General features: G+C 45.7%; 1 protein-coding gene across 1 annotated transcript; it reads right to left on the bottom strand.

The window, feature by feature from the left end:
• Positions 1 to 451: 451 nt before the first annotated feature.
• On the bottom strand, positions 452 to 11582 carry LOC142795811 (high affinity cAMP-specific and IBMX-insensitive 3',5'-cyclic phosphodiesterase 8B-like). The gene is made up of 4 exons (XM_075886135.1): positions 11062 to 11582; positions 9556 to 9717; positions 8415 to 8544; positions 452 to 4349 (listed from the first exon to the last, which is right to left on the bottom strand). The coding sequence occupies exons 1-4, from the start codon at positions 11299 to 11301 to the stop codon at positions 4252 to 4254; spliced, it is 630 nt and encodes a 209-aa protein (XP_075742250.1). The 5' UTR covers positions 11302 to 11582; the 3' UTR covers positions 452 to 4251.
• Positions 11583 to 12091: the final 509 nt, after the last annotated feature.

Consider the following 12091-nt stretch of genomic DNA (forward strand, 5'->3'; position numbering starts at 1 on the left):
TCCCTGAACCATTTCAAATGCGCGGGTACATAACGTACGTCAGCTTACTTCACGAGAGCACCGCAGTGTGAGCAGACGTGAATTGAATGCAGTGACGGGGACCACGATATGTGGCTATTCTATGTTTGTAAACAGTGGTTGACGCCAATGCCGAGACGCTTGTATACATACGTCGCGGAGCGTAGGCTCTGCCAACGCCAGAGCTCGCCACCGCGCTTTGGGATCACGTGACAACTGGCACAGCAACTGCAAAGCTGCCTCCGAGCACAGCGCGTCGGGGAGCCTCCTGCATCACTCGGTCATCCGTTTCTGGCGTCACGTGATCCAACTTAGCCCATGTCTCTAGTGGTGCACCGCGCCTCGCACCCGACGTGTGTAACCTACTAATCACAATAAGTAAAAAACAAACACAGAACTAATCAAACGGAAGCAGAAAAAAAAAACGGGAGACTCCGCTTTGGCAACATTTTTATTGGGAAATGAGTGGTTGGTTGGCACTAATGATATACTCTTACACGCACACTCAGAGTCACACGCACGTAGCTGTTTATGACGCGGACACCACGTTCAGCGTACGCGAACATGCGCCTATACGACCTCTGAACTTCGTGCTGTTACTGAGTGCCGCAGGTACTGAACAAAATATGGAGGACTGCGCGCTGACATCAATCATCACAAGGAATAACGTGCACATAGTATGCCCTTCCTCACGGCGAGCAGTTTCACGCACAACGGCCGGCATCGCAGATTCATTTGAAGTTGTTGGACGTCCAGACTTATGGTAAAAAAAAAATATACGTGAACGCGCGCAGTATCTGAAGTAGTGCGTGAACTACCCGAGACGTTCTAAACGACTATTATCAAGCTTTCTGAACTCATAAAGTAAAAAAGAGAAGAACAAAACAAGACAGAATTGCTGCGGCACGAAAGCACTCGACTGGAGAACCCCTTTTGTGAGGAATTTTGAAAGTCAGCTACGTCAATTCGCAGCCGTACAACAGAAGCTCAATTCCTGCTCTGCCCAGAATCATTTATGCCGTACGTAAAAAGGTCTAAGTACACACTTAGCCCAGATGCCTGTACGCCGCAAGCCTCTGCCATTTTAGGTTTGGTCGAAGTCATTATAGGAAAGGTTATTTTAGCGGACAAAATGATTTCATGCGCCTTGCTATGTGAAACGCGATACAAGTAGCACATTACCTTTAGCATTCGTTAAAGGCCCTTCATACATACTGAATGCAACGTTGAATTTCTGCTAGCTGCAACACTCAGTAACTTCACGACTCATTGAGGCAAAGACGAGAGGCAATATTAAGGTGTCGTACTAACGTGGCGACAAAAAAGTGGTGCGCTTTTTCCAGTCCGTTTCATTCACTATAGAGGGCAAGAGTGGTTAGGAAGCGGTGGCTACACCATCGCAGTAGAGTGCATGCATGTGACGAAATCGGCGACATTGCCTTGACACAACACACTGTTTCCGTGCATGAGATACAGTCGGTGAAGTGAATGACGGATGGGCGTAGAGGAGTCTTGTTTGAGCAATGAACACTGGTAAAACAATGAATTCGCGGTCGCTATACAGGTGCACTTCTTTGGCACGGACAGAAAAGTGTGTGGTCAGGAGGACTAGTACTCTTTCATACTCGGTTTTGATATGTGCTCTGAAAATAACCGCTTCCACGAAACCTTCATCGGTAACAAACTTTGCGACTCTCAGACTGACGCGGCTAGTGGCAACCCAGATGCGTTAGGAGGAGGCTGGAGACTGGCGATTCTAGAGCGGTCTACTTAAACACGTATACGCTCTTCATCAAATTTCGACTCCAGTTAAGTGCCAGCATGAATTTTCTTTTTTAGCCGAATGCCACTGCTAAGCTGCTGCTGCCTGAATCACCGCAACTACGCTGCCGCGATCGAAACGATTGCAAAGGAAAAAAAAATGTTGTACAAGATGGGATGGCTACAGTTTTTGGGATTTGAATGATCAATGAATTTTAGTTCCCCCCACTTGAAGAAGGTAAATCGAGAGAAAATCGATGCAGGCCATAAATTACCTTCAACGCGTTAGCGTGCCGATTTGCTTTCAGCGGAAGTGACTGCGTATTCGCTTGATAAGGCTCTTCACTTATCTCACTTTCTGAAGGGTGACGCAAGAATGACCGTGCAGTCATAAAGCTGCTGCCGGATCGCTGCAGGTACTTCCCTATTTTTCTTATCATGGGCATGTTGATTTACCTTCACGCGACGTCATTTTGACGTGCACCGATAGAAAATATTGGTTATAAACCGGAAAAAAAACTGCGAGAGTGGAAAGCGATAGCGTAACCATACCACGTTCTTACTTTCTCATTCGCCTGCCACGATTTGCTTCTCCGAGGGCACCTCTCATTACTATTTACCAAAACCCTAAGCGAGAGGAGCGAGAGGCGGCCCTGCTCGGCTGCTCAAACCTTGAGGCCCAGAAGGCCTTCGCCGAGAGCCCGGACGACGGCTTCAACCAACGGGGTCCTGGAATAGACTCCACCTATTGTATAGGGAACGCCTACAGATGTTTTTTTTTAATTAAATGTTTTTCACTACGAACACAAACAGTGCCAACTTCAAGTGCAGTTGCTAAGCACTCTCCACGCCATGTCTCTTAAGATTGCGGTTCAGTGAAGTAACCACTAGGTGTCTGCAAGGAAACGCAGCAGCACAATTTGTTGTGGAGGCTGATGACCATCAGTCATGCCCGGTTTTATCGTATGCCGTTTCTTTGCAATGGAACAACTCTCCTGCGTATGAAGACCTGAACTTGCCTATACTTTGCAGCTAAAGTCCAACTGCCAGGTCCTGCTGCATCAGTGTCGCCACCAGCGCAACGAAGCGTGCGCGTACACAATTAGCGCTGCGCACGCGATGACACCCTGCGGTAGTTTTCCAAGCTCGCTGTGCTCTATGAGCGCGTTCTCCGATGTCTACATATTCTAGCTTACAACTCTACGTAAGGCGTGCTTGGCTTGCTTGAAACTCGCAACAAACCCGAAAATTCTCGGACGTTCATTGCTAGCACTCGTGAGCCTTCTACCCAACCCTTAATTTCTCGCCCGCATGCTGCACGGACAGCGCTAAATGCAATCTATGAAGCACCTTGCTACCTTTTCTGTCTGTTAATGCCTTGTCGACTAGTCAACATGAAATAATATGGGGCATGAAAATTCCGCGAGTGCAACCATGGACGTAACCGAGGTAACTACTTATATACTGCTGTCTGTACTCCCGTAAGTCTAGTGAAGCGCACATGCTTTGGCGCTTCGTTAGTAAACGCATTGAAAGCGATAATACACGATAGCTGCCCAGCAGCAAAAACGACACGGTTCAGCACGCGCCTGACGCTTCAGAGTTCATATGGAGTGCTTTCGTCGCAATGGCCCCGCTGCCGCAGCTCAGCTATACATACAAGCCTCACTGCTCGCAGAAGCAGGCAAGAAGAAGAAAACATTGCGCAAAGGCAAACGTTTAGGTGAGACACTTTGCAGGCTAGCTGCTTTGTTGACAGAGGCAAACACTTGACACAAGCGGTGCGGCTGGTGCAGGGACTGTTGAGACAAACGTGTACCGTTTTCTTCATTTTTTTTACACACACCTACCTTTCAGCTAACCGTTATCCCGCATCTGTCCGTCGCCCACCCTTTTGCTAATGAGAGCTCAGCGAAAGCGGTGACAACAAAGAGTCCGAGGAAAAAAGCAAACAAAGAAAAAAATTTCTAAGTCCCGTCCGGAAGGCCACGCACTCAATCGGGACAAAAAAACTTTCGCGAGCAACGTCGTCCGTGTCAACGCTCTGGATCGTTGGGCTTCTTGCGACACCGTCTGTGAACGCTACGGAACGCCACTCGAGTTACCGTTTTCACCACCGACACACACCAGCGCGGTGCACTCCGCTGTTGCCGCGCCACGCACCACGCGCACATGTCGATGCAGCGATTGGCACCGTTTATAGACAATAGTATAGCTTCGCTGGGCGCTTCAGCGACGTCTCGCCCAGTTAATCACCGAGAGCTTTTTTTCCTGCTTCGCCGCGTTCGTCCACACTGTTTGACAGCGTCCTCGAGGCAGCACAGCAGCCTCCCTTTTTCAACGTATTCGTGCGAGTCCTCTCTCCCCCATTCACTCTCCCATTCCACTCGTCGTAACTCCCCTCCCTTGTACCCCTAAGAGTGAAGATGATTGAAGCCACTTCTGCGCTTTGGGTGAACTGGTGACGAGCCGTTAGCGATTTCCTTGCTGACAAGACGACGGCTCCTTGTCCTTCCAGTAGATGTAGTTCTTCTCGATGTACTCCATGAGCTCCGGGAACTCGCCGAAGTCTGCGTGCATGTGTAAAGGACAGGCAATGTAAGATAGTTCGAGCGAAATAATTACGGGGAACTCATGAGTCAGCGTTGCGCTTTGAATGGTGAGTAAATGGTTTACGTTTCTTTTTTTAATATACATGCAACGGATACAATAAAACTTTGTTCGGCACGGGAACAAAAGCATCTTTCCGATTCTAATTTATTTGAGTAAGAGAGAAAGAAGGAGGCTACCATTTGAATAGCATGGCAGATGCTTCTGTAATGAAGCTGCTTCTAAAAAAATCAAATGCAGTAAAAGCTCGCTAATTCGAACTCGAAAGGGACAATAAAATTGTTTGAATAAAGCGGAGTTAAAATTAAGGCGCGAGCTCCACAGTGCGATGCAGAACCCAAAGGAGCCCGACTCGTTATCACGAACTAGACGCTATTCATTTGTGGCAGGTGATATCGCTAAGTTCACGGAGCTTTTAACAGCGGACAAAATTATTCATCAGTCAGCGATACGGCAGAAATAAACACTGGCGTGCACTCATGTGAGCAATGAGTCTTAGTGCCGAAATGTATGATGCTATTTATGCTCCAAAACACGTATATTTAGATGTTAAAGTCAGAGCAATCAAAATTAAATGTAATGGAGGTCTCCCTTGAGTGTTTTCAAAACCAGATTAAGGTTAATTCAACAACTTGCGTTTCTTCCGTCGCGACCGCATGTACATCGCTTGTAGCTTACCCAAGAGCTCCATTGCAGCTTCCTAAATCTCATTTGCTGAGAAATGCAGCAGTCCTGTCTTGCATCTCTAGTAAATTTAGTTTTGTTTAGTTTTGAAACATATTGTGATCACTCTGGGCCGACTTCAGTGTGGAGCGACGGAAATCGGGGGCTCCCAGTTCGAATTAACCGTCGTATAGATAGATACCGGCGTGCTGAAACTATCGGGAGCTTTTCCCCCATGGAAGTACGCAGGGCTGTGCCGGCACCAGGGCGTCAGTTTGAATTATTCGTAAGATCGAACTTTTCGTAAGTTAAAACTTTTCGCAAGTTAAAACTTTTCGCAAGTTAAAACTTTTCGCAAGTTAAAACTTTTCGCAAGTTAAAACTTTTCGCAAGTTAAAACTTTTCGCAAGTTAAAACTTTTCGCAAGTTAAAACTTTTCGCAAGTTAAAACTTTTCGCAAGTTAAAACTTTTCGCAAGTTAAAACTTTTCGCAAGTTAAAACTTTTCGCAAGTTAAAACTTTTCGCAAGTTAAAACTTTTCGCAAGTTAAAACTTTTCGCAAGTTTGAACTATCCGTAAGTTTGAATAATTTGCAAGTTTGAATTGACTGTAAGTTCGAATTAACCGAGTTTTTACTGTATAAAAATTTATGCGCAGAAAATGTAGCAGGTGAAAGAAATTGTAAGTTCGAGTTAATGGTAAGTCTGAATTAATAGCAAGTTCGAATTAATTGTAGATTTGAATTAACGAGCTTTTACTGTGTAAACATTTATGCGCAGAAAATGTAGATTCCACGTACAGTGGGAATCGATGGTATGCGAAGCACGAACGAGGAAGGCTGATATGTCACTTTAAAACCAGAACCACGTTACGAGGCGGACGTAAATCATGCCGTACATGAATTCCACGCCATGATTATCATACTTGCGCCTGGCATCTGTATTCGTCGTCCATTCACGTTACGTAATATCAAATATGGCATATGTGAAGCTGGCGAAACAACCGCAAGCGCGCTTTGAGCGTAGCATGTAGTAATGTTTTACATGACACGCATATCATAATTATGTTTGGACGTGTCATTTACGTTCGTCGTTCATTTACATCACGTAATATCAAATTTGGTATATGTGAAACTAGCGAAACGACCGCGAGGACACCATGAGCGTGGCGTGTAGTCATGCCTTACACAACATGCGTGCCATGGTTTCCATGTTACGGCCCGTCACTTATATTTTCCATGCATGCAGTCATGTCATACCATACAAGTTTTGCAAAACGTCACGTGAACGAAAACCACCGCAACATCAGCATGGCGATGACATGTAAATCGTGATGACATTCATGCATATATATATATATATATATATATATATATATATATATATATATATATATATATATATATATATATATATATATATATATATATATATATATATATATATATCGGATATGTGAGCGGATAGTGTAACCTACTAGAAGGTTTGATAAAAATATTTCACGATGCGATGCCGGATCCCGCTGTAGTTTCGAAATGCTCATCTGCGTCGCCACCGCGTGCTACCGGGTGGTTGTGCGAGACTCGGAAACTTCTGTTTGCTTTGACTAAAAGAAAAAATGGATTTGCGGTGGGCACGTTAGGCAATATTTCTCATGGCACAGAGTTATTTTTTTTTCCTCTTGGCGGCGATGATGCATGTCAGGAGATGAAAATTTGTAGCTGGTGCATGGTTAATGCATAGTAAGTGTATAGTGCGTACTTATGCCGCCGTCCTCCGCCAAGGACGTATTAACGTGGTTTAACTGTACTGGTATGATGACATATTAGCATGCGCGAAAGTTTATAAAAAGTAATCTCAGCTGCAGCGGCTGGGCGCCGGCCCTGTTTCATTTTCGCTATGTTGTCGTTGCTACTATCACGCAAGTTGATCGTCCGATTGCAAATCTTGTGGTGACCAAAGTGGTGACTACACGAAATCGCCGTGATTTCTGCAGCCGGGAAGTCAGTCATGCGCCCCGCTTCAGTTCACTGTTATATAACTGTACTCATGCCCGGTGATATTGTTGGCCATATTAATTTTTGAGTGTACCGCGCAACTGTGGCAAGCTGTTTAAAACGGCCGCGTTTATATAAGAGCACATTTTTACCTATACCTATTTTTGTGGATACACGCATGTTACATGAAAGCTTTAGTTTTGTTTTTATTTCTCCCAAAATCCACGGCTTAGGTGGGCGAAGGTCATAGTCACTATTTCAAAATTACATTTGTTTTAGTCGTGTGACAGAACGCAGGTAAAAGAACATTAGGTCCGCCAAATGTCATTCGTTGTAATTGACATTTAGATTTGCCGTGTGACAGGTTGTATTACATGACTTCGCCAAATTAAAACAGGTATAGCGTAACGACTTCCGACGATGGGTTCTATTGCTTTGTAATATATGCGCAATACGACAGGTGGTAGCCGGTGAAAAGAAATAGTACTGGAGTATGATCGTTGCACTAGCCCGGCCCATTTGAATAACGCGCATCTCATCAATGTGGCTTTCTTAAAAGCAACATATGTACACCCTGCGAAATAAACCCCTTGCGCCGCGGCGTCTCTAGCTCATCAAGAACGTCACTTGCGAGGGCGCACCTGGTGTGCGTACAGCTCTATAACCGCATGCACGCGATGTCCTAGCGACAGCGCCAAACTTGCAACAAAGTGACACTGCTGCTTGAATGAAAACTATCGTGTGCATACCCATAAATTGCGAATAGAAGTTTAAAAAGTTAGTCGGTGACAACATGCCAAGTTTATTACTGTCTTCTGTGACATAAAAAAAAGCCACAAAAACGTTTCACGGCATTCTTTTTTCGCAACGTTTAGTTTAACCACGACAGGCTCTTTAGAAGCGTACGCTACGACGGCTACGACGCACTTCGCACGACGATTCCGCATTGTAGCGAGCGACCAAATTGTCACAAGCTACCGTCGAGACATCAAAACAGGCCTTCGACAACAAGGTTTAAGACAAGATACGGCCGCCTTTTCACTCTCCGCGTGGGATGAGAATGTAAAAAAAAAAAAGGTAGTCGATACCTTGCATTTTTAGAAGTATACGCGCGGGTGAAAAGCACCGAGCGAAAATTGCAACCGAAGCGAGGACCAGGGGCGCAGCCAGATTGCCGGAAATCGCCACGCTGGCTTCCGAGCAACAGGCTATCTTTTCAAGTTTTCCAGAAACGTGCGACGCGATAGCAAATCTCGTCGCTCGTAGCTGTCGTTTGTCGCTGTCGCAAGGAAATCGCGTGCTTGCGGTTAGGGCTTACGCATGTTTCTGCGGGTACACGAAATAAATGCCGAGGAGGGTAACTTGCCTGACCAGGCCCTGAACATGTCGCGCACAAAGTAGTTGATGAAGCCCGTCTGCGAGTTTGGAATGCTGCAGGTGGCGCGGTCGAAAGCGGGCATCACCACCGTCAGGCCGAGACGCTTCTCTTCGTCCGTCTGCGCAAAAGACAGTTCCCGAGGAGGAACAACTGCCGGTTACCAGCGCTTCGACTATAACCGTATATGACTTTTCAGCACACGAAGCGCAGCCTATAGATAAAAGAACAGTTGGTACTACGGATTTGCACTAAAAACTTGCGGGTCTATAGCACCACTTTGGGAAACGTTCTTAACCAAGTTAAGCAGTTGAGCAGTTAAAACACATTGACGACTTTAAGCCGTTATAGAAAGAGGACTGTGCGTCCATTACCACGGAGCCATAAATGTTCTAAATACTCCTAAAAGGACAGAAGAGCAAAAGAAGCATGCCAAATTCTTTGAACTGTACCAGATTAAAAAAAAACACCTTAAGATGAACCTGCACCTGACAACAGTACATTTATAATTGTAAAAAACAGTTTTCAGACCAGACGCGCACGTTCCAAACAGTCCTCATTATGCATTAACTATGCAGAAAGTAGTGGGCTTGCAGATTGCTGAAATGGCCACGTTTTTTATTATTATTTAGTCTGTCGGGCCCAAGCTCGTGCTGTCCCGTTATACACATTGAGCGCGACCTGCTTGCCAGTAATGGCTGCTTGCGAAAAAAAAAAAAAAAAACCTGCTTGCCAGCTATAGTGCGATCACTATGAATGGCAAGCAGGTTTTTTTCGCCTGCTTAACGAAAGCAGTGCAGAGCCTGCTTCATAGGTAGCCAAGACATTCGAAAACGACGTTTTCTCTGTCTGACTTTTTGAAAGTTGAAACGATGGTGCTTGAGACGCGTGGGGAGGCACCCGCATATACTTTGGACATTTATGCTGACACAAGTTTTCTTCACGAAGTCTAAAAAGTAGAATCAATGCTACCAAGACAAACTCTATCAATCCTGCGACGCATTACGTTTCAGTTTATTTTAAGAAACCTCTAAAATAAAAAAAAAACTGGACTGATAGTACAACACTGGCACCATACTGAGACTCTCCAAAGCGTGCAGCATCTTTCCAAAAGGCAGCCAGTTGTACGCACCTGGGCGCAGTACTCTTCGGCGATTCGGTGCGCCCACTGAATGCACAGGTTGATGGGCCGAGCTGGGTTTGACACGTCGGAGCACTTGATGAGCATGCGCTTGATGAGGATGATGTTTTCGGCGGAGCGCAATGAGGCGGACTCTCCATGCTCTTGCAAGGGCTGCAAATGCGTAGCGCGGTGACGTTAGAGCTTCGACCATCACACGTCGCCGCAATTCATAAGAAGAATGGTTTAGTAAAGCTACATTTCTCTCGAACAGAACACCCACATTCACGTGAACAAACATGTCACGAAGTCGTACGTTTTGGGCTACGCAATATTGCAACAGAGTGCAAGGATGGCCAATCAATTAGAAATATCTGTTGCGAGGCAGCTATCTCAAAATGAGTTAGCAGTATCTGCTTGAATTTTTTTCCAATTTAAACCACTGCTTTATGACTAAAGATACCTAATCACAGTGTAATTATACACACAAGCAGTGTCCATATAGCCGTCAGCGCATGTGCACTAAATATCGGAATATGAATACCGCTAATGAGAATAGTGCTCGAGCAAAACGGCGGCCTTGCGATGACCGATAATCTGGTTAATCTACCTTAATTCCAGGAGGAGCATTAAGGTTGCTCCTTCATGTACTGCTGCTGGACCAGTTAGTTTAGAACCACGGTGCAGCGGCTCCCCTTTGCCCGGCGGATTTTGAACAACGGGAACATCCCAAGTGTAACACAAAAGCGCCTTCTGGGAATTGAAGTTCTGGCAATTTGGAAAATAATTCCCGGTCTCCGACTGTCCCAGATTATTTTCTAAGAGGCAAGTATGAGCCTACGCATGACAAGTCGGCAGAAATATCGCGACAGGTGCAATTTTTGAAATTTCAATCAATCAATCAATCAATCAATCAATCAATCAATCAGTTTATTTCAGCATAATAGTCCTAATTGGCGCTTGGTAGGCACACTCAAAAAGCATGAGAAGCACGGACTGCTGGGCGAGTTGGTAATTCATCTTAACTGAGTGCGCGAAAAATTGTGAAGTACAAAAAGCATATCAGGCATGACAAGGTCTGTACCCCTGGTTTAGGCACATATGCATTTATGCAGGCGTGTAATATCAGTCGAAACGTGCTTCGTCTTATGAAATAGGTTAGGGAGCCTTCAGGTGCACGCGTCTCCGTGCACATGAAGGCTCCCTAAAATAAATGTGAAAAAAGCGCCCTGAGCGAATGCGGATCTTCGGTTAAACAAGAAAACCTTCCAACATGTCACTCGTGCAGAGCGGGTCTGCATATTTGTAAGGCCGTGCATGCGCCTGTGCACGCGACGTCACAACTTGCAACGGCTGCAAGGTGTCATGCCGCTTATGTAACAACGCGACAGCGGCAGTACGTGCGAGGTTTTTGCTGTAAGGACATTAATAAGCTAGTAATGCTAACATTTATTCGTGGACAGAAACAGTAAATGAAAAAAAAATCGACGACTTAGTTGCAAGAGTGTGGCCAAGTACCTCCGCCTCGAAGCCTTCCTCCTCTTGCATAGGCTTCTGGAACGCGTTGAGGAACTTGGAGAGGTGCTCGAAGTGTTTAGTCATCTCAGTGGCCAGCACCATGTCGATGATTGAGAGGCGTACAGAGCGATAAACGTCACGATCAAGCTTGTGGAAGATGTTGACCTTCTCGTCCGACAGGGTCAACTTGAACGCAAACGCAGCGTGGTGACTCTCCAGGACAGAGCTGCGCAGAAACATGCTCTCAATGCCATATGTTTGCTATCGTAACGACTCCGTGCAAGGGATGCGCAACTGGAGGAAAGAAGATGCTTCAGTAACGGAGAGAGATAGACTGATACTCGCGCACGCGCCGATACATCACCAGAACCAGACTCATTTTACCGGACGCAGTTTCATCACGGGCACACCCTGTATGACTCGCCGCAAGTAGCGGGGACTTTGTGATCCCCACCCTTGGAACATTTTCCGTGATTTGCGCCGAGTTGTTTGTCACAACCACACTGGCTAATCTCTTCGTGAGCAGCACTCTAGCAGGGAATCACAAGCGGTCTGCTTCTTCTTACACAACAGCGTAGCGCGTCTAGTGAGCCCGCTACGAACTTGACGAGCTACTGAATATTATCGCGACAAAAATAAAAAAAGAGACACAAAGTGGGGTGAATCCGTATCGCTTAAATAACCACATCCTCTAGACTCTTGAGGTTTCCGCTCCGGTCATGACATGTGCGTTGCAGCTCACGCTAAAGTCTAGACACTACAGCGCAGTGTACGAATTCAGCATCACCGGCAAGCGGGCTTTTTTGCAGTTTTGGTTATTTTGACGTGAAGCCGGCTTTACAGCAGTCAAGGAAGACATGATTTCTTTTTTTTTTTTTTGGCGGGACGAAATTCCTTCTCATTAATTACGATAAGGCAAAAGCAATGTATTACACACGCCTTAAAATAGCATTGCTTAATTAAATATCATAACTTGTCCGTGGTAAAACGTGTGCGTCATAGAAAATTTCCACGCGACCCACCGTGCTGG

Source organism: Rhipicephalus microplus, unplaced genomic scaffold (genome assembly GCF_043290135.1).
Source record: "Rhipicephalus microplus isolate Deutch F79 unplaced genomic scaffold, USDA_Rmic scaffold_884, whole genome shotgun sequence".
Lineage (NCBI taxonomy): Eukaryota > Metazoa > Arthropoda > Arachnida > Ixodida > Ixodidae > Rhipicephalus > Rhipicephalus microplus.